General features: G+C 41.6%; 3 protein-coding genes across 9 annotated transcripts; all 3 read right to left on the reverse strand.

Moving 5' to 3' along the window:
* Positions 1-132: 132 nt before the first annotated feature.
* LOC120704542 (1,4-alpha-glucan-branching enzyme, chloroplastic/amyloplastic) lies at positions 133-7125 on the reverse strand. Of its 4 annotated transcripts, XM_039988969.1 has the most exons (14): positions 6954-7125; positions 6800-6868; positions 4982-5189; positions 4806-4875; positions 4169-4435; positions 3160-4066; positions 2777-2893; positions 2610-2672; positions 1996-2103; positions 1377-1478; positions 1114-1181; positions 935-1016; positions 707-823; positions 138-608 (listed from the first exon to the last, which is right to left on the reverse strand). In XM_039988969.1, the coding sequence occupies exons 1-14, from the start codon at positions 7050-7052 to the stop codon at positions 408-410; spliced, it is 2478 nt and encodes an 825-aa protein (XP_039844903.1). In that variant the 5' UTR covers positions 7053-7125; the 3' UTR covers positions 138-407. The 4 variants fall into 4 exon arrangements, with proteins under 4 accessions (XP_039844902.1, XP_039844903.1, XP_039844905.1 ...); XM_039988968.1 differs by lacking the exons at positions 6800-6868; positions 6954-7125 and adding an exon at positions 5457-5774 and having other exon boundaries at positions 133-608; XM_039988971.1 differs by lacking the exons at positions 6800-6868; positions 6954-7125 and adding an exon at positions 5457-5707 and having other exon boundaries at positions 4982-5365.
* Positions 7126-7974: 849 nt separating this feature from the next.
* Positions 7975-11730, reverse strand: LOC120704544 (protein LAZ1-like). Of its 3 annotated transcripts, none has more exons than XM_039988972.1 (9): positions 11569-11730; positions 11074-11420; positions 10914-10970; positions 10691-10799; positions 10424-10608; positions 10252-10340; positions 9292-9553; positions 8841-9092; positions 7975-8735 (listed from the first exon to the last, which is right to left on the reverse strand). In XM_039988972.1, the coding sequence occupies exons 2-9, from the start codon at positions 11221-11223 to the stop codon at positions 8400-8402; spliced, it is 1440 nt and encodes a 479-aa protein (XP_039844906.1). In that variant the 5' UTR covers positions 11224-11420; positions 11569-11730; the 3' UTR covers positions 7975-8399. The 3 variants fall into 3 exon arrangements, with proteins under 3 accessions (XP_039844906.1, XP_039844908.1, XP_039844909.1); XM_039988974.1 differs by having other exon boundaries at positions 11074-11414; positions 11569-11724; XM_039988975.1 differs by having other exon boundaries at positions 10909-10970; positions 11074-11700.
* Positions 11731-15552: 3822 nt separating this feature from the next.
* On the reverse strand, positions 15553-22550 carry LOC120704545 (cyclin-B2-2-like). 2 transcript variants are annotated; one of them, XM_039988976.1, is made up of 6 exons: positions 22434-22550; positions 21495-21670; positions 21344-21409; positions 21203-21248; positions 16108-16325; positions 15553-16021 (listed from the first exon to the last, which is right to left on the reverse strand). In XM_039988976.1, the coding sequence occupies exons 2-5, from the start codon at positions 21656-21658 to the stop codon at positions 16305-16307; spliced, it is 297 nt and encodes a 98-aa protein (XP_039844910.1). In that variant the 5' UTR covers positions 21659-21670; positions 22434-22550; the 3' UTR covers positions 15553-16021; positions 16108-16304. The 2 variants fall into 2 exon arrangements, 1 of the variants encoding a protein (XP_039844910.1); XR_005687588.1 differs by having other exon boundaries at positions 16108-21248; positions 22429-22538.
* Between the last annotated feature and the right edge of the window lie 1555 nt (positions 22551-24105).

Genomic DNA, 24105 nt, shown 5'->3' on the forward strand with positions numbered 1-24105 from the left:
AGCCTGTGTGACGTCTATGCTTGAGTGGAGCTGACCTGACCTGACCCGACCTATTTGAATCAAATGTGAACCAGACAGGGAACAGAGACTGAAGAAGCTTCCTACCTTCATTTTCTGTTTTAGACAATGCTGTAGACTAACCATACATGCTTCTGTATCTGCGCATTAACATCTTTATCAAGGCCGGCAGTACGAAGTACAACAAACCAAAGTTTTATTCTGGACCAGAACTTCTTTACATAACCATGGTCCCTCTTATGGGCACACCATCTCTTCCCCCATTATTTTCACTCTCTAGACAAACTATACACACAGTAATTGGTGATGACACCAGTTCGCTATGAGCTATAGACCAGGACTATTATAAGGGCGCCAGCAGCTAGTCCAGTAGAGCAGGACTTATGGCATCATTTGGTACTTTTATCAGATGACTGACGCCCAAACTTCCTTCCCTTCTTGCCAGAAACATCCTCTGTCGATTCTCTTTCCTCACACGCTTCTGTAGTAGCTGTAGGTGTTTTGAGGGTGGTTGCATCAACATCAATGATTTCTGGAGAAGTCTTTCCAGCACCAGTTGTCTCAGCCTCTTCATCCACACGGTAGTAAGCCTGGTAGCAAATGTTTTGTCAGTTGCTGGTATTGCACTGTGATGGATAGCTTCTAGTTCATCAGTTCAGTTGAGAAGTAGTTGATAAGTGAACATTACCACACAAGTGCGCGGTGGAGAAAGGACTTTGAATGAGTTTGGGCGGTTGTTGAAGTTTGTTTCAGGCACCCCTGGTACCCCTTCAGGCGACGTGAAGTGATCAACGTCATGGCCAACCTGTGGCACAACATGATTAATCTTGAAACACAGCAGCCTGATACAGTTCTGATGGCATCAATTACAGGAGGGGAAAGAAAATATTTTTCCAGCATCTATCCCACTACTTACTCTTCCATGTCCACCAAAGACAAAAGCATCAGAATCCAGTGCTACTCTGTATTTCCCGGGCAGATCGCATCCAACTTTGTACCTGCATATCAGTTACAAAGTGGAGATGAGAGTAAGCACGCTAGACAACAGGGAGAAAGGGGGATTTCAAAAGGCAAAGCTTGCAATGTGTCGCTTACCCATCATAAGTATTCTTGGGATGAAAATTGAAAACAAAAACCAGATCTCCACGTTCGAATACAATAACCTGAAGGCAAGCACAAATAAATTGCAAAGGATCTTTTAACAAATCAAACTATTTGAATCAAATAGCTAGGGTTCAGATCGCGCTTTCCTAAAGTACATATCAACTTGATCAGTAAAATATAGCACAAGCTAGAGTTAATACTCTTCCTAAGAAAAAAACAAATGGCACAACACTCATATTTTCTCAAGTCCTTACCTTTTTCTCTTCATTCATGTCACTTACAATCTGCTTTGGTGATGAAAGGAAGGAAAATTCCTCATCGAGCGCATTCATTGCTTGATCAAATGCATTCATGTACTGTTCAGCATTAGAGCAATGAGAAAAAAAATCAGTATGTTAGCTAGGATAAATTGAAAACTTGAACTGCATAGAAATCAGACAGAATAGACATTCTGTTGGATACATAGTTTAGCATACACTGTTAAAAAATAATTTCTATCAACAAAACAACCAATCATTGAGAAACATGTTCCTATGTCTGCAAAGTAAAGTTAAGAAAATGTCATACCTATCAATCCACAGAAATCATGTACTTAACAGTGCCAATACATAAGCGTTAATGAGGTAGTAGGTTCGCACAGGACAAATATGATCAGTATATTAAGTAACAAGTAAATGGTTTGGTGAACTTTACTCTACTAGGATAACTTGAAAAGGTGTGAAAAAGTATAGTTGAAATCGAACACACTGTAAAAATGCATAGCATGGAACCCACAACATTTAGCTAATATTAGATATAATGATAAAAGGAAGAAGGTAATGGTCAAAGTGGTGCCAAGAAAAAACTATAAGGGTTGTATTAAAAAAACATAACCTTGTATCGCAAGTGATCAGTGTCCACAAGGCTCCACTGACGTCTGCATTTATCATAACTCCAGTTGTTCCCTTCTCTTGGAAAGTCGATCCATTCTGGGTGACCAAACTATAGGAGAATTGACATTATTACAGCGCAACGCCACTACAACTATGAATAAGAAGAAAGACATAAGAAATGAAATACAGCTGCACATTTCGTGCAACCAACCTCACTGAAGATCACACTCTCATGTGTAAAAGCATAGATGGCATATGAAAAACTCGTTTGTTTGTTCCAGGATGGTGCAGATGAAAGACTTGATAACATCTCTGAAAGATGCTAGGGACACTCAAGCAGTTTTCTTCAAATAGTGAAGGGTCAAATTTATCCCGTGTTTTGTACAAATATGTGGACAAGTCACAAGAGGACTACCAGCAATAAATAGACCACATTTAATGTGCAGCAACAAGCATTATTCAGAGTTGACATTAATCATTCAAATAGCAATCAGGAAGTCGGGTCACTGAGAAAACAGAAAAGACCCTTATTGCTGAAATCTCAAATCAATAAAGAGAAAGGATACATGAAACCTTTTATTGATGGGAAACATTTTTAATAGACCAAGGTTTTACCTCATTCCCCATAAAATTCAAGTAGCCATCACCTCCAAGAGCCATTGTGATGAAATGAATCATCTGGAGTGTTTAGAACACAGAAAGCAAATATATTAAGAGGGGATGTAACATGTTCAAGAATCATATGAAGCCAAATTTAACCAGAACTTGAGGAGAAATGGAACCTTTTGGAGTGCAATCCCACGATCAATGGTAGGTGAAGCCGGCTGCAAGTCTGACATACCAGTGTACATTTCTTTGTCCATCAGAAGAAATGCTATAGTTTTGTCGCCAACGATAGACTGAAAGTTTGAAAGAAATTAATTTCCAGTAGAAGATAAACAGATCGTATGTGACTGCAAATTCTCAGACATGCTTAGGAGGGCCTGGTAAACTTTTGAGAATAATCAATGCAGTTACTAGCAATCAGGATGGAAATTTGATGATATAATACTCTGATTAAAATATTCAAAAGGTCATCACCCACATGTTTAGTTCTCTAACCCACAAGGAAATAAAATATTTTACTACATCTAACTATATTTCCTTATAATATAATGCATGGTACCTGATCATGGCTCTCAGCATATGCAATGCATTTTTCAGTATATCTCCTGTTAGTCAAAGTATGCGCTATTTCACCCATCGACCACTCAGAGTCTTCTTTGTTCTTCAGGTAGTCAATCCATCTATCAGGGATAGCCATTGCCAGGCGATAGTCAAACCCAACTCCACCTTCATCAACCGGCCGACAAAGGACTGGCATGCCTGAAACATCTTCAGCAACAACAGTTGCTTCTGGCAGGATTTTGTGCATTAAATGGTTTGCAAGCATCATGTAAACAACTGCATCCACATCTGTGTCCAAACTGAAATACTCCTTGTAATTTCCAGTAAATCCCACATTAATACCATGGTGATGATACAGCATTGATGTAACTCCATCAAATCGGAAGCCATCAAACATGAATTCATCCATCAAATATCTCAGGTTAGAAAGAAGAAACCTCAATACCTCCCAGTTAGCGTAGTTGAACAGTCTGCTATCCCAAAGTTTATGATAGCCCCTATCTCCCGTATGAAAATAGGACTCTTGGGTACTTTGTCCAACATCATAGCCATTTAAACCATCTGTGACATTATTACTTGCATGGCTATGGACAACATCCATTAGAACTCGCAATCCCAAACTGTGTGCCTTATCAACAAGATATTTAAGGTCCTCTGGTGTGCCTGATCTGCTGCTAACTGCAAAGAAATTTGTCACATGATACCCAAACGAAGCATAATAAGAATGTTCCATAACTGCCATCAACTGAACTGTATTATAGTTATTTGCTCGTATGCGTGGCAGCACATTGTCTGCAAATTCCCTATATGTGCTTACTGCTGGCTTTTCACCACTCATCCCCACATGGGCTTCATAGATACGTGGAGCAACAGGCTTTGAAGGCCGAGGGTGCTTAAACATGTACCTGCAAAAAAGAGGAGAAGGTTCTGTAATTTTTTCCATATATTTTTGTTGGGCTAAGATTATTGCTTAAGTTTACAATGTGGTTCAGAACAGTAGAAAAGACCTTTCAGAAGCAGGAGGATCCCAATGAACACCATCATAGGGAGCTCCAAATTTAGAGGCATCAACAGTTGCATAACGAATCCACGCAGGAATTCGATCAACCCATACTCCACCATGTCTAAAGCGAAATTTAACCCTGGAATTATGAGGGATGGCCGGTTTCCCTTTGACATGGTCAATTTTAATTGACCAAACACCAAATTTATCCTTCTCCATCTGGTGGTTTGCACCATTCCAGTCATTGAAGTCACCAATAAGCTGTGCCTCCCTACATCCATAAGTAAAAAAATCTCCAAGTCAAATGTATCAATCTATTAAAATAGTGGAAACTACATTTTGCCATATGAAGAAAATAAGCATTAAGTATCACAACAGCAGCAAGAAAAGGGAAAACATATTTTTAGCAAGATATGACAGTCTAGCACAAGAGTGAAATCTCCATACAGTTTTCTATTCCCAAACTTTGATTACTCTCCTGTGTTATAGCATTCTGTTTTGTTGTCTAATTGCTGTCAGACAGCATCTCTTCAAAAGAAAATTGAAAAGAAAAAACTGGTGCTGTCATACTCCGTCAGTATATCATACATTAAAGAAAGGCGTTAATAACAAGTATTTTCCACAACAACACTAGAACTTACTGTGCAGCAGGTGCCCATTCACGATATACAGTTGCATCCTTGTTTGTATTGATCCCATACTTCAAATAGCCTGAAAAATATAGAATCCAGGAAGATTGATTATGCAAACAATGTACAGCATCAGAAAAGATTCTACAACTGTGTTGCACGTTCTGAATGCAGGAGCTGAGCCTAACCTTTAGAAAATTCTTCAAGACTCCCCTCATTTTTCTCAATGGAACATTTCTGGTCCAGGTATCTTTTCATCCGGTAGCTGAAATGGTCCTTGAATTTCTCCAAGTCGGGGTCTAGCTTGTATATGGGAAGATGGTCGACATCGTCCTGGGAAGCTGCCATAGTTTTATCTTCTTGCACAGTCGCGGCAGTGGCGAATTTGCTCTTGGACTTGCAATGGCCGATGAAAGTCAGATGCAGAATTACATACAGGAGAAGAAATAGACGCTAGTACATGACAATGCCGTAATTGGCTGCTACATTAACCACAGAACAGGGGCGGATCCAGCATAGGATATGGGTGTACGCATGTACGCCCGATAATTCTTGCAAACGAAATCCGGTAACTGGATTCAGATCCGAATACAAATAGAGTTTTGTTAGGGTTTGGGGTGCTCGGTCTCGCACAGCACAAGGAAAGAGAAGAGGCGTGCACACCTGGAGGATGCGCTCTTCGCCGGCAAAGGGCCGGGCGAAGACAGGAGAAATGGCGCCGCCTCTCGCCCAGTCGTCGCCGCCAGGGAAGGAAAAGCAAGGGAGGAGAGAGTCCGAGAGAAAAGAAAGGTTTTTTTTGACGGGAATAGTGATTCCATTACTCGAGGAGGAGGGGCTTCTCCGTGCCCGTAGGCACTCCGTCCCAGAGTAGCACGGAGGTTGGAGAAACATGGGGAGGAGAAGGAGATGAACATGAGGCTGAGCCCGAGCGGGAGGGCTGTCAACGAGCCGAGCTCGAGCGAGCCTGCACCGAAAGCTGGAGGATCCCGAGCCGAGGTCGTCTCACGATAGAACTACTCACAGCAGCGGTATCGATGAGAGATAAAAGGCAACGTATCAAGCCCAAATTAATCTCTTCGTGCAAACTATAAAAACATCAATTTGAATCATCGAATCAACATTCAAAAGTCATGGAAGATTGGGTAATTTTACAATCTAGACCTATTGGATTGGATAATCATACTTTTGCAAATCCTCCCTCCCACCTACTGCGCCTCTCCCCTTAAATGTTAATCCGATAGCTCAGATTGAAGTTTCCATAATTTGCACGGAGTTGGTTTCCATATAATATGTAAAGTTAATTTCAATACATAGTATCATCGCACAGTCACTAATAGTGTCACGTCAGCTTGACACTGGAATAAAATCACCTCCCTCAACGCACAATTGAACGTGAGCATGATGAAATAGAGTGCGCCACCAACACGGAGCGAGCTTCACAAGATAATCATGCATCGCAAGGTAAATCACACAAGAAAGATGGTGACAATATCGACGAGTGAACAATTAGGGAGCAAAAGAAAGGCTCTCTCGTTCATCAGATCATAGCGTCCGGACAAGCACAAATGCTAAATATGGTGGGCACTTTCGTTGCTAATTCAAAGTCGTGACAGCCAGCATCGAGAAGGATGGTAGGGAGATTTTTTAAAAAAGAGGGATGAGTAGCATGTATGAAAGTGTTAAGAGGTCAAAACTTTATTTGAAAGGATTTTAAAAGAGATGTTGTTATTTGAAATTTAATTATGTCGTATTGATATTTAAACCGATAAAATTAATAAATGCTTCGTAGTATCACCGGACATATTTACTAATATTATAACAAATTGTTCTAGCTAGAAAAGTCTTATTTTAAGTAAATACTATTACTGGCAAGAAAGTAGGAGAGTCTAATATCATCCCAATCCAAAACGTGTCCCAATCGAGATATTCCAGAGTTTTTCTCTAAAATTACCATTGAATTCCATTTCCTCCACAATAACAAATTCTAATCTAGGCAAAAGATTTACCTTTGCCGGCCCCGGCCGGCGAGCCTCGCGCTGGACAGACAATACATTCAAGCGCGCATTGCTGCCACCCTGCGAAACCATCAAGGAAGGAACGAGCCGTCAGGAGAAAAGTAAAAGCAGTAAATCCAATAGCCCCAGATGCCCCGGACCTCACCGCGATCCCTGGCGGCGCCGCTCGATCAGAAAGCGCGCGCGAGCGGCGCGTCAGCTGGAGAGGAGCCGGAGAGGAAGACGGCGACGTGATGCACAACATTGCGGCGGCGGTGGCGAGTGAGTCCTATCTTGTCAGCAGCGGGAGTTCCTCGAGCTTTATAGCGGGCGCCGGAGCCAGCTTGGCGTCTTCTCCCTCACAATGAAGGCGTGATTTTTTTTTTTTTTTTTTTTTTTGCTTTCTTCTGCGTCGCAATCTGCTAGCAGAAGCAGAAGCAGCCAGAGCCGGACACGGAGGAGGAGGCCATGGCACAGGACAATGACATGAGACAGATCTGTGGACCCGCATGGGCTGGGCGCGCCACGTGAGCGGACACGAGCAGCCAAGGCCGACAGGTCCTCCGTTTCCTTTTTTTTTAGCGAAAAGTGACTTTTCTTTTTGTTCTTATATATAAGCACAAACAGACTAATTACGTTCCCACTTGGTGCAAGATGTTCGTTTGTGCAAGCAAGATCATCATTATTTCAACTCGAAGCCCAAAAGAAGCTTTTTTTGTAGCTTTTCTAACAAATAAAAGTGGTCGGTGTCTAAAACGGACAGCTAAACGTAAAATCATCCGAATCAGACGAGCCGTGGTGGTTGTTAATCAGACAAAGTTGCCATTGTTTTTCCGTGCACTGCAGCGTTTCATCTTGCTTCTTTGAGTGGGTTTTCATCAGTCCATAACTGCAAATCAAATGGCCGTCTTTTAAGGTCTTTTTTTCCTCAGCGATGAGGATGAGGACGTGGAAAATTATATGATATACAGTGCTTGCTCGTGTAATCCCATCATCTTTTTTTTTTGAAAGGGTGTAATCCCATCATCTGAAGGAACTTCCATGTCCATCCATTGTTGCAAAAGGAAAGAAAAGGTTTTCAGCTAATCAGTTTTTTTTTCTTCTAGTTGTGCCACACGAGCATAGAGTGATCACGGCCTGCCCTGGCCCCCAAAAAGCACACAATATCAGAATGAGCAGCAATGAAATGGTAAAATACTCGAAGCATGAAACAAATAGAGTGGCGGAGCATCTTCTCCAGCCAACTTTGAGACATTTATTCTTTGTGCAACTATTTCTAGCCTGTGCTTTACAAGTGATGCCGTGGGAACTAGCTATGCTCCATACGTTTATTCAGAGCAGGCACATTGCTTCCATCCAACACTTGCTCTAAGGAAGCCTGTATCTTAAATACATGATCAAGGCCTCAACAGCTGAAATGGTCAGCTCAAAGAATCAACAGGCTGATTGTTCATCTCTATTAGCCGCACTATAACATCATGGCAGAGATCTCATTTTACACCTGAACCCTCTACGGACTGCTGTACCTTTACTTGGCTCGGTTTTCACCTGTCACCACAATCCAACCCTTGTGAGAGATTCATATTTTCTCTCCATAGATTGCTCTTAGTTGTCACTCCCTAGTAATCCATCTGTGCCCTCGGATCTCATATCCACCTAAGCCATGATCACTGCTCTCTCCGCCACTCTCTGCACTCGAGTACCCTGATTTCCTGCGATGCCTTCGCACTTTCTTCGGACCACTGTTGTCACTCAGGCTCCCATTCAGGAGAGGATCATCAATCCCGCTAATTACCCTGTTCAAAGATGTGGGCGAATTGATACAGCTGTCATCATTTGTTTTCTTCTTTCTCTTTTCGTGCTTTTTGATGTTCTGGGATATCATGTGCAGTTTTTCATTGATTGGCTCCACAGCATGGTTCACAGTGAACTTCAAGTCATTCACAATCTGCCAGATTTGGTCAAATAAGATATTTTAGTTTAATTAGCATAGGTTTAGGGGGGAACCCAATTCAAGTAAACTGATGAAGGTAGTAGCAAATTGTTTCCTTACATATTCACCACCTCCAAGTACAACATCACGGACACTTTCTTTTATTGCAGTGGAACACCTCACATGATCATCTGGCTGGGGAAGTCTCAACTTGGTTGGGCGCTCACTATCCTTGACTTCGTCTGGATCTAGAGGGCAGTCAACTGAGGCATAGTCTCCAAGAACTGAAACATCTCCAACAAAACGATCATCCATTAGCTCGTATGGCTTTGCAGGGAAGACATACAGGTGGACGACAGAAGCAACACCCATCTGCATCGGAGTACAGAATACTTTGTTAGGGTTTACTTCAAAATGAATATTAAAAACACAAATATGCATAAACATTGAGATAGAGAACATGCCCTCTCCCAACTACGAACAGTAAAGGTTCCCATATGATCACACATACATAAATGAATTATTCAGTACCACAGAAGCTATCGAGCAAAGTAAAATAGAAATTAACCACCTCTATGCAGATAATGAAGTCTTGAATACTTGACTTAAACTGCAACTCTTGAGCAATAGGACCTCTCAGCAAGCCCCAATTGAAGAGGAGTGCAATTGCTATACCTTGCCACCATGTTAAGAACACAATGGACTTGAATGTCAGAAACTTTGCAAGAGGCTTTATATGGGCTAACTCATCCTTTATCGCGGCATAAAATTGAACAAGACAGTATAAGGCCCATGACTGACTGAAGTTGAGAAGCACAGCCGTGTAAGAGTACCTGGTAGACAAGTAAATAGTTCAAATGTTCAATAATGGCAAGACAACTATTTGTTTAACTCGTCCATCATCAAATGCACGAATAAGTTCACTGATGCAAACACATGTCCAACAAAAGATAATGAGGCGAGGGAAAAGGAAGAAACAACAAAAAGCTTATAGTGCAGTAAGTGCGTGATTTAACACTGAAACCTGAGTTATGTATAGATGCATTCTAATACAGGATGGGGCATCCCCAAAAGATGTCTGGGTAGACAAGGAGGGTCAGGCCCACCATAAATTAAATGCAAACACAAATTATAAACAAATCCAGTGGTATCAGATTCATGTATGCAACCCATGAAAGTCATCTACCATGACATGAAAAACCAGATATCAGGATATCCAAATCAATAATGTGATAGGACGTGAAATCAAGCACATGATTCATCACACATGACACATGGAAGTTGCAAGTCATAACGGTGCTGGAGGTGCAGCACACCTGAGTCTATGATATACTTAGTGATATAACATTATGATCCACATATGCATGCTGACTGTTTATAAAGGAAAATGAGCATAAAGGCCTTTTTTAAAGACCAGCATTAAGGCATTTAAAATGGAAGAACTACCAACAATAATGGAACAGTAACAACGTAGTGAAATGAGACAAGTCCACGATATGATCGACAAGCGAAAGAAACCAGCATTGCTTACCCACAGTTCAACTTAAACTCTCCTTCACAGTACACCCCAAAGGATTCAAGAATGACCGCAATGATAGCACATATTGATTTTATTATCATCTGTTTCGCATCATGGAAAATGGATCAGTTCATATAACCGGGCACTGCAAAGTCAACAGGGGTGGAAAATAAAGAGCACATACATATTGAACTAGCCCAAACTTGATGACCAAGTAGAACCATTCGCCTAAAGGCCATGGTTTCAGCATGTAATTCATTGGAAAAGGGTGGTGTACATATCGCTGTTCAGATGCTTGGCCTAAAAGTGGTGCATCAGAACCTGAAGTGCCCTCCTTCTTCAGAAATTCAATCGTCCTATCTTCCCCACCTAGTACAATAAGTAATACTGCATAGTGAGGCCAAGATATGGACGATAAAATTGGAATGTAAAGTAATTGACAGAGAAGTACCTAAGCAAGCAACTAGATACCGGCCAAAACAGTACATAGCAAATGCCTCGTATCCATCTCGAAGAATCTCGATATCAACACTTATTGATGGATTTACCAATGATATGTACTGCAAGAGTAGTCATAAAATGTTAAGCAGTATGTAGATGTTATCCTATACTTGGACTGCAAATGCAGTATCAATTTGTTGGACAAGCGACAAAGCAGCAACATAGCACCTTACCGACTCGACTGCATAGCAGGGCACCATGAGAATGACGCCGACAAGAAACTTCTGTTCCTGAAAGAAGTAAAGAATACAGGCACGGTGTGAATGTGTGAAAGAAATGACCAGGTCAAACACAGTTCCAACAATACAAACATTGACAAATATAATTCACAACCTCTGGGTTTTTGTAGGCTGACAGGTGATTGAACAGCAGGTACAGGGACAGTGAGAGTGAGATGATGACAAAAACGCCGGCGATAATTGTAGCCCAGAGAGGCAGCGCATTGCTACTGAGAAGAGAGAATGATTGTTTGGCCAACTCCATGGCCCTCTCTTCGCACAGCACCCCCTGCCCGTTCTTCTCCCTTCGGCGAAATCTGTTTCTGGGTATGGTTCATAGAGGATCATAATTCACAACCCCCAATCGGGACTGGAGTGCTTCCCAAATCCCCAGTGCCTAGAATCAGGGGCGGACCCAGCATAGGACATGGGTGTACACATGTACAACCGATAATTCTTGTTCTTGCAAACGAAATCCAAGTTAGTAGGAGGAAACATATTTATTGTAGAGAACTGGTGGATTCAGATCCAAATACAGATAGTTTTGTTAGGGTTTGGGGTGCTCCGTCTCGCACAGCACAAGGAAGGAGAAGGGGCGGGCGCGGCATACCTGGCCGGAGGATGCGCTCGTCGCCGGCAAAGGGCTGGGCCGCCGCTCGCCCAGTCGCCGCCGCCAGGGAAGGAAGATCTCGAGCAAGGGAGGAGATTACAGGCGGCTGAGCTCTGAGCCGACTGAGCGGGAGGGCTGTCAATGAGCCGAGCTCGAGCGAGCCTGCCGCGGCTGATTCGATTACTAAATTTACATGTTTAGATTAGATAGAAAACAGTACAAAGAAACTTGATTAGCCTAAAACACTGATTTAATCTGATAAATAAATAATTAGGAAAGGAAGCATATTTAGCTTTATTCCCTCTAATTCCTTTTCATTTCAAAATTGAATTATACTCATTTGAGTTGCTATCTTAGGAATAGTATGGATAGCCGCTCAATTCCAGTGTAAAGTAACTTCTCTTAAAAAAATTAGTGTAAGTACTCCCTCTATTTTCATTTACATATCGTATTACATTTGTCCTAAACCAAATTTGACAAACTTTGACTAAATTTATAGGAATAAGACAATAATGTTTACAATACCAAATTTGTTTCATTGATCCATCATGAAATATATATATATATATCGATAGTGCATATGTTGAATAATATAGTTGTTACTATATTTTTATAGACTTAGTCAAAGTTAGTCCAGTATGACATGTAAAAAAATGGAGGGAGCACAAGATAACATGGGAAATGAGGAGTCTTGATTCATGGGATGATAAACAAGGTTCTTCTTTTTTATCATTGTACCCAGTTGAAATAGAACTATTATCAAAAGAGAAAAGGGAATAAAGGGAGTATTATTTTGTACCTATTTTAATTTGTGCAACACAGTATCTCGCTAGATAATGCAAGGCTCTAGCCTTCAGCTATATTATTTTCACTTTGGATGGTTGGAAATTTAATTAATACAGGTAACAGGATGCATACCTATACCACGCAAACCAAAATACTCGAGTTTCATTGAATGCCTCGATCTCGGGTCATGGGGGCTCGCAAGCTCTAGGTTAGGTCCAAGCTTGGCTTGATTCTAAGTATAGTTTAGCTTGAATTGAGTTTTTGGCAAGTCAAATATAAATAGCTCGTGAGTTTTGAGCTGTTATGGTAACTCTACTTTGCGATAAGTGTAAACAGTGAATGCTGAGCAGGTGTAAATCAGCCAGTCATGATGTTTTTTATTTCAATAACTCTCATTCTTTTTATTTCATACTACAATCTTTTTTCGATATAATAGATGAAATAATAAAATTAGTATTAAAGAGCTTTTCCTGCCTACCAGTCGACCCAATCAGGATCGGGAGAGGAGTGGGCCTTTGAGGTTTGATTTTCAAAAGATTAGGTAGCTGAATCATAGTTGTTAGGGACTCTGGGACGGCGATCTGTGACGGCATTCATGAGAAGGGTGAGTGGATTTTTGATATCCTTTCTTCCTCCCACTGTCCTACACCACACCACATGCTTTCAATGTTTCTGCTTTTGTTTCGGAGTTGTTGTCTGTCATGCCATGTCTCTCACGTTCTCTGGGCCCTCTGATTCTGCTGTTTTTCTGTTAATTCTCTGGCAACTACAGATCGTGGTCTACTAATCCCCAATTAAAATAGGAGAATTGAGTTGACATAATGAATCTTTAATGAGATTTTAAACCAGAATTTTAATTTTTACTTGCTTTCAGCAGTAGAACTCCTTGGAGCCGTAGATTTTAGGTTTAAGAATTGCAAAGCCTCTCTGTTGAGCCCGTCCCTTTTCCACAGCTCCTGTGTTCCTATTTGCAAATCAGAGGAAAGTTTGGGTTTTTGACTTCTGTGTACTGAATGCTACCCAAAAAAACTTATCTACTTTGGGCATTTCTATTCCAACTAGAAGTTTTGTGAATAGTACAGAAGCACAAGTCATTTATCAGCACATGGATAATTTTTTTAAAAAAAATAAGTGTATGTCACTTGGAACAGCTCACAGGTCAAATCTTTAGCTTGTAAGGTCCCATCTGGATTCACCCAGCTAATTCATTAGCTAATTAGATAGAATTAGCTAGGTTCAACCAGCTAATTTGATAATTGTTATTTAGTTTGTTAGAAGATGTTTAGCTGGATATTACCTCCGTTTGGATCCACTATCGCTAGAATTAGCTAACTACCAATTAGCTGGTGGATACAAGCAGGCCCCAAGTAATGGCGACTGTCACCAGTTCAGGTCAAATCTTAAATATCTTGATTATTTTGCGAGCTCAAATCTTTTCACACAAATCGCGTATCAGATTACTTTGTGCCCCTTGTCCCCTTGACAGAGTGTAGCTCATGAACAAGTTGGGCCTGGAAAGTTCAGAACTTCTGTATCGGGTTAACAAGGCTTATTTTGTTTCGGAAGAAAATACGTTACCACTGCTTCCTTTCCAAGGGGTTGCTATACTACCACACTGCAAATTTAATCAACCAAATTCCTTAGTTTGTGTCATATTAGTTTGGATATGCTCTCACCTCAGCTTCAGCACGAACGTTAGCCTCACTATCAAGAGTCTCATATTAGTTTGTGTCAATCTACCGCACAATTTGCCAAAGCCCAATCATGAACCAGTCTCTTAGGGTTCTTATAAGGCTAATTTCCAATTACATACAATTTTAACAGGCCGCTAAAATTAATAAGCTGCTACACAGATGCCACTTAAGGTCACAAAAAATCAATAAGAAATGAGTAAATTACTTAAACAAATTATGATCTGTATAAATCATTCTGCTTTAAATCAATTTTTCCTCCTAGATAATATGTTGGTAAACATTTTTTAGCGACAAAACGTAGGTAACTAACCTAGCCAAGATAGCATAGGAACCAAAACCAATAGATATATGAATGCCTACTGGTAGCGTCTTAGTATATGAATGCCTACTGGTAGCGTCTTGGTGATAACCAGATCTAATAGGAACTAGACTGCAGCTGGAACAGCTCAGAAAGTCAAACCTTCAATTTTTAAGCAATGGAAGGTCCCCACAAGTGTTGATCATTTTCTTTCTCATGGTTTGTTTTGCAACTTCAAATCTTATTAGACAATCATATAGTAGTAAGTAGATTATTTGTTTGCCTTGATAGAGCTAGCTACAAGTTCAGTTTAGACTCTATGCCACTACAAATTTAGACCTTTAGGCATGTTTCACAATGCTAAGTGTTGCTAATTACGGATATAAGGTTCAGAAACTCCTATTTCAAGTTGCAGATTGCACTTCATCCTAAAAAGCCTTACTCGATACATCAAAAGTTTAGAGCATAGAGAAATGCAGTAAAAAAAGTACAATGTGGAGATCACATATAGCAAATGCCAGCAGAAGCAAAATTCTGATAAAAATAATGCCATTTAAAATGGGAAACATGCTTATTACTTAAGACTCGCGTAGCATGACCAGAAGGAAAATGACAAAACAGAGAAAAGGAAAATGACAAAACAGAGAAAAGGAAAATGACAAAACAGAGAAAAATCTTGTCATGCTTCAAGGGTAATACTAGTACTGTGCACATATAGCTGAAACCATGCTACCAAATCAAAGATCAGGAACAAATGAGCATTAGACACGGCTAATGTTCCATGCATCATCAACTTTCTAGAGGATGATAACTGTGTTGCAAGTGAACGTCGATATATAAAAACTTTAGCAAAGATGCAGCTATACAGATCTGTAGGCGCAGTGGCAAAGGCCACTGGCCGGAGTGCTCCCGCCTAGGGTTCCAACCCTGGGTGCCGCACCTTTATGCTTCAGGGGTTTCCCTTGGAGTTTTCCAATTAAAAAAAAACACTAGAAACATGAAACATGAACAATGATAGTGCATTGAGAACTGCCCACACCGTTTGCTGCAAATCTGAGCGACGAGCAAAGAAAATGGAGCTTTCTCTGGAGATAAGCACATGTTTGCTACAACAGATCAAGATAAGCACGGCACATAACAGCAGGATGAGATCCTATAACAAAAGGAACAATTTCAGTAGATCCACTTATAACCACAAGGGCATGCTGAACAGGAAATTCAATCAATGTTTATTTTCAGATTGAAGAGGTGTCACATGAACAAAGAATAATACTAAAGGTACAGGTGTATGAATTGAATTCCAATGGATATATTTGGAAAAAAAAACTAAACAGCATTTTTCAGCGACGTTAATATATATATTGAACCAACACCAACCCAGTCCACGAAATGGTTGCTGCAAAGGTTGTTGCATTTATGTGGATCCCACTCTGTAATTTAGTCGAAGCAGCCTCTATATACAACCCCTCCTTCACTCTCTCGATGGAAGTAGTTAGAGTGTGTATAACCAACCAGCCAATTAGTTCTAGCTTAGGCTCTTGCATCCAGCAAGAATGTGGCAGGTTCTGGTTTTGCAGCACAGCCATACCTAAATGTGTTGTACTTTCTATGGACTGCAGTAATTTTTCCATGAGCTGCTCTTTGGTGCAGTTCAACCATCATCCTAGAGCAATCCCTGCAGCATAAAATGGACCATTAACTATAAGCATATAATAAATGGTATGCCTTTTGGAATATAAAGAGTAGAGAGGTAATAACTACATTAGTTGTTCTTCTGAATATTTTGTGTGCAGCTCACAGCATTTGTTCCAGGATTTGAACCCATTTACCGTGCATTGAGCTGTGTAGATGGCAGAAGCTGCTAGCATCAATGGTCAGAACTTGAGCATCTCGTATTCTACAAGGCTAAGCTTGATCATGAAGAATGACAGGAGCTCGATGAAAGGACCTTAAGATGCCTAGGGGGGTGAATAGGCAATCTGCAGCTTAAAAACACTTAAAACTTGTCAGACGCAGATTTTGCCCGGATACTCTGGGTATGAACAAACTCAAAAGAAACTGCAAGAATCTATGTATGAAAAGTAGATCGAGTTAAAGTATGAGTATCAGGGGTTCCTTAAGGTTGATATCCAACAAACAAAACTCACTAGAAACTCGTGAGTGAGTAGATCGAGCCCAAGCCCTAGAAACAAGGTCTCACAAGAAAATGGTGACGAAATCAAGTAAAACAACACAAGAGAGACAAGTATTTGTTTTCCGAAGTTCCCACCCGTAGATGCTACACGTCTCCGTTGAGGAAGAATTCAAGAGATGGTGCTCAAGAACCCCTATGCTCCTCTCCCAAGGGCGAGATCACCTCTCAAGCCCAAAATCACTTACTATGGATTTCTCGGTGAGGAATGGAGCTTACAAACTTCTTGTGCAGCTCACAATCTTGATTGAGCAGTCACAAGCACGCTTAGCCGTTTAGGAGCACAAGGCTCCAAGAGTAACAAACTTGAATCCGCGGGATTGACCAAAACCAAGTGCTCAAGAGGTGGAAATGGAGCTCACTAGCACAAATCCTTACTCTTGCTTGCTTCTCACTCAAATCCCTCAAGGGAATCACTCAAGAATGGAGAAAGAGGAGTGAGAGAGCTCTTTCTTGGCTTAGGTTTGAGTTCAGCTCATCAAAGTGGCAAGAGAGAGGGTTGAAGGGGTATGTAAGGGGTATTTATAGTCTTCAGCCCAGAACTAGCCGTTGGGCGAAAGGGTACCCGGAGACTCCGGGTATATGCCCGGAGACTCCGGGCAACCCTAATTTTCAGCCCGTGAATAGTCACCCGGACACTCCGGGCAAAGAGATCCGGAGTATCCGGCCCTATACCTAGAGTATCCGGGTTAAGCAGGGAAAAACTTCGATTTTTGCTGTTTTGAATTGTTTTGTGGCTCACAAGTGTCTGTCTAGGTTCTCTTGAGCACTAGTTTCAAGTCAACACCTTTGAATCAAGTCCCTCTTGATAGTACGGCGTTCCTATACTCAAATTTCAAATATAAAATCTAATTTTTTGAGTATGCTTGAATTATGTCTTTTTATTTCCTTTTTGAGGGGTCGTACGTCGCCATTCATTTCACCTGTACAACCTTATCACCTGCACACATGCTCAATCACACGATTAAATATACATGTGTTTTGTCATTATTCACCAAAACCCACTTAAGGGCCTAGATCACTTTCAATCTCCCCCTTTTTGGTGATTGATGACAACCCACATGTAGCTCATTTGATAATCATAAAACAGTAAACGTCTGGCATATAAGAGCCCCCCCTAAAAGTATGCTATGAATTTGAATTTCAAATTTGACTTAACATGTCAAAAATTGGCATATATCTCAAGAAAAACAATGAAGCTCTTATATGATCTACAGTGGGGTGAGCAGGTGTGCAAAAACATGTGTGATGCATATGACATGTTATCCACTCAATAAAAAAATGTTTTGGCATCAGGACCCGGATACTCCGGGTGAGAGTCCGGAGACTCCGGACATGAAATCTAGAGAATCCGACATTTAGCCTGGAGTATCCGGCCTCCCCATGCCAGAAACCAGAGAACAGCCATCACACCAAGTCAAAATATATCACAAACTAGCACAGATTCCTTAGAACATAGATAAACAACACATCTAGGCACAAAGTAGCACACATTACAAATGTTCTCACACCACATAGTCCTTACAAACGATCGAGGAAGTTCGAAATGGAATGGAAACGACATAAGTTCGATACAAGTCGATACATGCCCAAATGAGTACATAAATGACATTTTCACTCCCCCTTTGTCATCAAGTGCCAAAAAGGGAATGAAAAGTGTCACGATGTCCGTCTACTCATCATCTTCATCTTGGGCGGCATCTTTGGAAGTGTCCTCATCTTCTTCTGAGTCGGGGTGCTCGCTGTAGTTGAGGGGCGCTTCTTCTTCTGTCTCCTCATCCTCATCAAAGATCTCTTGGCCACTTGGAGGAGCACGACGAGAGGAAGTAGAAGCACGACGACGAGGAGAGCGAGCTTGGCCACGAGCACGAGGAAGTGGAGCATGAGCAGCAGCAATAGCGGCCTCATCAGCAGCGTCCCACTCGGCAAAGGGATCATCAAAAGCTGGTAACTCGCGGTGCGGATCCAAAAGAAGTCTCATATGACCCCGAATCTCATTAATTGATCTAGCATTCTCATGAACATCCTGTGCAATGTTCCTGCACATGCCAAACAAGCTGCGTAGGGCCCTCTTCACAAATGAGTCATGATGACGGTGACGAGACGATGAAGAGGCACCCAAAGAAGATGGAGCAGGATCAAATCTTGGATTTCTTGTTGCACTGGCATGAGATGGAGGAGGAGGTGGTGCATCTCCAGAGCGGGCGCGCAAATGATAAGGTTCATGCTTGACGGTCTTAGGAAATGCGACCTTTGTCACCCTCTCAATCATATACATGATGTATGGAGCAGCAGTGAGTGACTTCTTGGCCTCACTAATGGTCCTTCTCAGCTCATTCCAAATGAAGGCCATGATGCAAAAAGGGTAAATTTTACAAAGTAGATTCAAATCTTGACATTCTATATGTAAAACCTGAATTTAATTTACAAGACTCCAATGTAAAATTTACCACAAAAAGCAGCAACGTCAAAGAATTATCAAATTGATAGATAAAACACGGCGCATCACATTTGAATATATCTATGCTATGCAAAATCTAAATGCCCTTTCACACCGACCAAATGTTTGAAAAATGCCCTATCTATATATATTATATAGATGGAACCCACTAAACATCATTAACTCTGATTTTGCTGCAACCACATGAAGCCACATCATCAATTAAGTCTACACCGTCTGATTTCATCCTCCCTGTTCTCCTGTACGTCTATTTTGCTGTACGTTAATCCACCATCTCACACAAGACCATTCATCTACCAGGAGCCCAAGAGTTTGTTCATGCAACCCAAGCCACGAGCTCGCATACCGCATACGCCTCCTTCGATTCCCTACGCGGCTACGCTGTCCTCCAGATTCCGCGGGCCCGTCGCTGCCATGGCGCTGCGCTCTCTGTTCGTCAAGTTGAAGGACCTCCCGCGTCGGATCTCGATCTCGGGCTTTGGCGCCTTCGTCCACAAGGTTCGTTCCCCATCTTCCATCTCGATCCCTTCCCCTCGGAAGTGATCACCCCGCCTGAATAGATTTATCGTTGCCTGCGTACGCGATCCATCGTACCTGATACATGTCCAATTGATTCGTGTTCATGATGATCAAGTTTGAGTCTTTTTTCTGATCAATTTTTTCCTGGAACTATTGAGCTGCAGGATAACCCAAGAATTCTAGATCCTTACAAATATGGTTCTATCGAAGAGATGATTCAAGCCCTGGAAAAGAAGTACAAGCCCTACTTTCATATGACACTCGCATCACTATGGCATGCAGGAAGAGCACCGTGAAGGATTGTTCCAGGTCTCTTCCCTTCAATGTTACACATTCATCTGCCATCTCGATCCCTTCCCCTCGGAAGTGATCACCCCGCCTGAATAGATTTATCGTTGCCTGCGTACGCGATCCATCGTACCTGATACATGTCCAATTGATTCGTGTTCATGATGATCAAGTTTGAGTCTTTTTTTTCTGATCAATTTTTTCCTGGAACTATTGAGCTGTAGGATAACCCAAGAATTCTAGATCCTTACAAATATGGTTCTATCGAAGAGATGATTCAAGCCCTGGAAAAGAAGTACAAGCCCTACTTTCATATGACACTCGCATCACTGTGGCATGCAGGAAGAGCATCGTGAAAGATTGTTCCAGGTCTCTTCTCCTCAATGTTACACATTCATCTGCCATCTCGATCCCTTCCACTCGGAAGTGATCACCCCGCCTGAATAGATTTATCGTTGCCTGCGTACGCGATCCATCGTACCTGATACATGTCCAATTGATTTGTGTTCATGATGATCAAGTTTGAGTCTTTTTTTTATCAATTTTTTCCTGGAACTATTGAGCTGCAGGATAACCCAAGAATTCTAGATCCTTACAAATATGGTTCTATCGAAGAGATGATTCAAGCCCTGGAAAAGAAGTACAAACCCTACTTTCATATGACACTCGCATCACTGTGGCATGCAGGAAGAGCACCGTGAAGGATTGTTCCAGGTCTCTTCTCTTCAATGTTACAAATTCATTCATTCTGTTTTGATATTGATACTATGTTTGGTTCCTCCTTAATATTTTACTGTTTGATACAACTATATTTGTACAACTATATTTCTTATTATCAACATTTCACACACAACTGCATTCCTCACATTTTATTTTTAAAAAAATATTTGCATAAATTTCGCTTAGCCAAAGAGTCGATACAAAGTCGAATCACTTCACAAAATGATGCAAACTTTTTCCATTTTCTCCTAGAATAAAATTAAAGCAATCTTACCATACCAATTACGATTCATCTTTTTATCAGTTTCATCAACTTGAATTTTTTATATGTACTTTAATTTTAGTATTTAAGCATATCTTATATACAACCATGCCATATTATCTCCACTGCTAAAATTGACTACAACTTCATATCTCCATCTTTTCAATACACTCAACTTCAATATTTTTGTCCACAAATCCTGCAGCAACGCGCGGGATATTCAACTAGTTTACCATAATAAGCATGGCCATCTCTATCCAAGAACAATGAAACTGGCAGCAAAAGATAGTGCATCACATTCAAATATCAATTTTGTAAGTTGCAGTTATGGGAAAGTTTACAAAAAAAAAATACACAGTGCATGAGCAGATCCTATTAAAATGGCAACAATTTGAATCACTTTAATGATTATTACCAGATGGGCTGTTGTGGGTTGGTTCGCCAGTGTTGCGGCAAATTTCCTGCCAAAAGAGCAAGACGTACTTCAATAACCTCCCATGGTAATTCGATGCAGGATATATAGGAAATAGTAGAAATGAGGCGTTAACTCGCTAACCTCATGACCAGACGGTGTCCGACAAAACCAGCTTGATCCTTGGCATTTACAGCAGCAAGTGGTTTCCTGAAGAAAGGAATGTAGTTGAGCAATTAGTGATCCAGTTCATGCAAGCTAAGAGTGAAATTTTGGGCACAGCTCGGAGGCTTACTCTGAGAGACCCCTCTTGCTAACAGCCAGGTGCTGGTGAGGGCCTACTATGATGTTCTTGATGTCGCTCAGGGCCTTCCGGTTGGTGTTGGCCATATCTGGCGCAAACTTGACACCCTCCATGGCCGCACCTTGGTGGTAGTTTTCAGATCTCAGATTCTCCATCGCCGGGAACTACTGTAGCGAGAAAGTCAAACCGAACTGGGCATCAGAATCGAAGCAACAAGGACCGGCTGTTGTCATGACCCAAAACATCCAAGAGCCCGTGAGTCACACGGATCTGCAAAAGGCGAGTCCTTTGGGTTTGAATATCTCGTTACACTCCATCGCATCGCAGGTCAGAAACAACGCCGCGAATTTGGCAGGTAGCCAGGTCAAGAAATATGATAAGACATCGAGAATTCTATATCAGAGAGTAAAAAAAAGATCCTGATGCCTGATGGTAAGCTACCGATATGGTTTAGTAGCTGGAGAGAAGCAAGTAATCCCAGCTCAGAGAAAGAGCCAAAGAAAACTTTGAGAAATTCGGGGCAAGAGCTTGCTTTCCGAAAGCAGCAGGCCCATTTCTCGACGTTTCTTGACGAAATTCAAAGAGCGGAGAAGATCCACGGGAAACGCCGGGGTGAGGAGCCCATCGAGAGTATAGATCCACTCCCAATAGGCAACACAGATTGAGAAGAATCCTAGCTACGACTACGAGTCCTGATGCAATCGCTTTCAGCTAATCTTCTCCCTGAATTACTCCATCTAACCGGAGTTCCAAGGGAGAACGCAACTCAGGAACCCAAATCCAACGCAAGACAAGCCGCCTAAGAAACGATTCGAACCCTCGGGCCGAGCTCAATCCCAACCCCGCCCCGTCGAAGAACGTATACATCCAAGAACCAATCTTTCCCATGGCCAGCCGGAAGAGAAAGAGAAGCCACCTCGCAGACCTTACCGTTCGTCGTTGCGGACAGGTTGTGGTGGTGGGTAGTGGCTGCTCCGCTGCTGCCTGTTGGCGATGAGATGGGGAGGAGGAGCGGAGGAGAGAGACGGGACAGGATGTGGACGACCCCAAAAAGGGAAGAGGCGGTCCGACCCATTTAAACGCAACGGTCGTGCGATCTCGGCCGCCGGATGGGATCTGGACGGTGTCCGAGCTGTGGGGCGGTCTCAACGGCTATGGTCACCCAACCCAATCCAACCCGGGCATGTGTTTGCGCTTTCAAAACCTGATTAGGGTACTTTGCAAGTCTTGATGAGACAGCAAGGACTTCAAGACCTGATCAGGGATAGATCAGTATGAGGTGTCAGCTTTAAATATCCATCCATCTAGTATGTTTAGTCAGCTCGGGGAAATCTGTAGTTTTAGTACCGCCATTTTTCATTCGCTGATCCGATGGGTTGATCTCACACGCTCGGAAAAGTATTGGGAAATTAGATGTGCATTATTCGGGTAATTGCAATTGTGATGTTTGAAAGAGGCATCTAAGTTGTAATGATTATTTCTATTCCTAAGTTAATGTTCATTTCTCTTGACGCTAATTCACCGAGTTATTTGATGCTCAAAAGTTTCCGTCTAACATTCATTTTTCTAAAAACTCCATCGAACCTCTTTAAGAACTACCAACTTGGCAAAAGAAAAATCTTGAACATGAACCTACGAAATGGGCCATAATCACGACCTTTAGGTTTCTCTAAGTTTTCTTTTCAATAACCCCCATGAAAATTCTGGAAATTTGAAGGTTTTATCCAAAAGTAGCAATTCGGCCAACTCAACATTTGTTTTGAGAGGGATGTAATTTCTCATCCATTTTTGTTGGAGACAAATGAATCTTTGTTAGTATGAGCCCTAATGGGTTATATACTTCTATAACTTTTTATTTGAGCGTTATGCAAAAAAGTACTCTCTGGATACAAGATCACTTTACATTTTTTTGTTGACTTGGTCTTCAGATTAAGATTTCAATCATTAAATTCACAGAAAATATACCATTTATAGCTGTAAATATAAAGATTATGTGAAGCCATCTTGAAATTCAAGTCTACTTGATAATTTGACAAATGTCGACCAAAATATACAAACTTCACTTTCTCAAAATAAAATAAGCTTTGCGTTTTGAAAAAAGAGCAGTGCGTAGGTGGATTTGCCTTTGTTGGATGATGATGGAATCGTTCGATGCTCCTGCACTTGTTTATATGTTTGTATCTCTAGTTCAAAACATGATCCTCTCTGCACTTAAAACACCAAATATTCCGTTTTGTTGGTCACAAGTGGTCACTTTTATAAAAAAAAAAGAAAAGAAAAAAGCTGAATATATTGCACTGGGATGTAGAAGCTGGTATATTCAACTGTTCCTTCCTTTATCTAAAAAACACCAATGTCGTGGGTTTTTGGGGTACCCACAGCCGGGTGGCGGAACGCACCCGCCTATTCCCCGAGGGGGAGTACTCGGGGAAGTGCTAAGCTATTAGGCCGATCTAGCTTCGGGGCAAGAACGCAAGAACACACGGATTTAGAGTGGTTCGGGCCGTCGGAGCGTAATACCCTACATCCACTGTGTGGTGTATTGCACTAGGAACGAATGAGTCTATCCTCTGCCCCCCAAGACTCTCTTTTTTTCCCCATT

The sequence above is a fragment of the Panicum virgatum genome, chromosome 4K (genome assembly GCF_016808335.1).
Source record: "Panicum virgatum strain AP13 chromosome 4K, P.virgatum_v5, whole genome shotgun sequence".
In the NCBI taxonomy this organism is placed as follows: Eukaryota; Viridiplantae; Streptophyta; class Magnoliopsida; order Poales; family Poaceae; genus Panicum; species Panicum virgatum.

Coding starts and splice junctions, on each gene's coding strand:
- LOC120704542 (XM_039988968.1), bottom strand. CDS start 5,684: ATGTTTCTCCAACCTCCGTGCTACTCTGGGACGGAGTGCCTACGGGCA. Junction 5,190..5,456: donor GCGAAGAGCGCATCCTCCAG/GTGTGCACGCCT, acceptor GGCCATTGCAAG/TCCAAGAGCAAATTCGCCAC. Junction 4,067..4,168: donor GATCCTCCTGCTTCTGAAAG/GTCTTTTCTACT, acceptor TCTTTTTTGCAG/GTACATGTTTAAGCACCCTC.
- LOC120704544 (XM_039988972.1), bottom strand. CDS start 11,223: ATGGAGTTGGCCAAACAATCATTCTCTCTTCTCAGTAGCAATGCGCTG. Junction 10,971..11,073: donor CAGCCTACAAAAACCCAGAG/GTTGTGAATTAT, acceptor TACTTCTTTCAG/GAACAGAAGTTTCTTGTCGG. Junction 10,341..10,423: donor AGTTTGGGCTAGTTCAATAT/GTATGTGCTCTT, acceptor GATGCGAAACAG/ATGATAATAAAATCAATATG.
- LOC120704545 (XM_039988976.1), bottom strand. CDS start 21,658: ATGGAGAATCTGAGATCTGAAAACTACCACCAAGGTGCGGCCATGGAG. Junction 21,249..21,343: donor GGACACCGTCTGGTCATGAG/GTTAGCGAGTTA, acceptor CTCTTTTGGCAG/GAAATTTGCCGCAACACTGG. Junction 16,326..21,202: donor AACCCACAACAGCCCATCTG/GTAATAATCATT, acceptor TTTAAGCTGCAG/ATTGCCTATTCACCCCCCTA.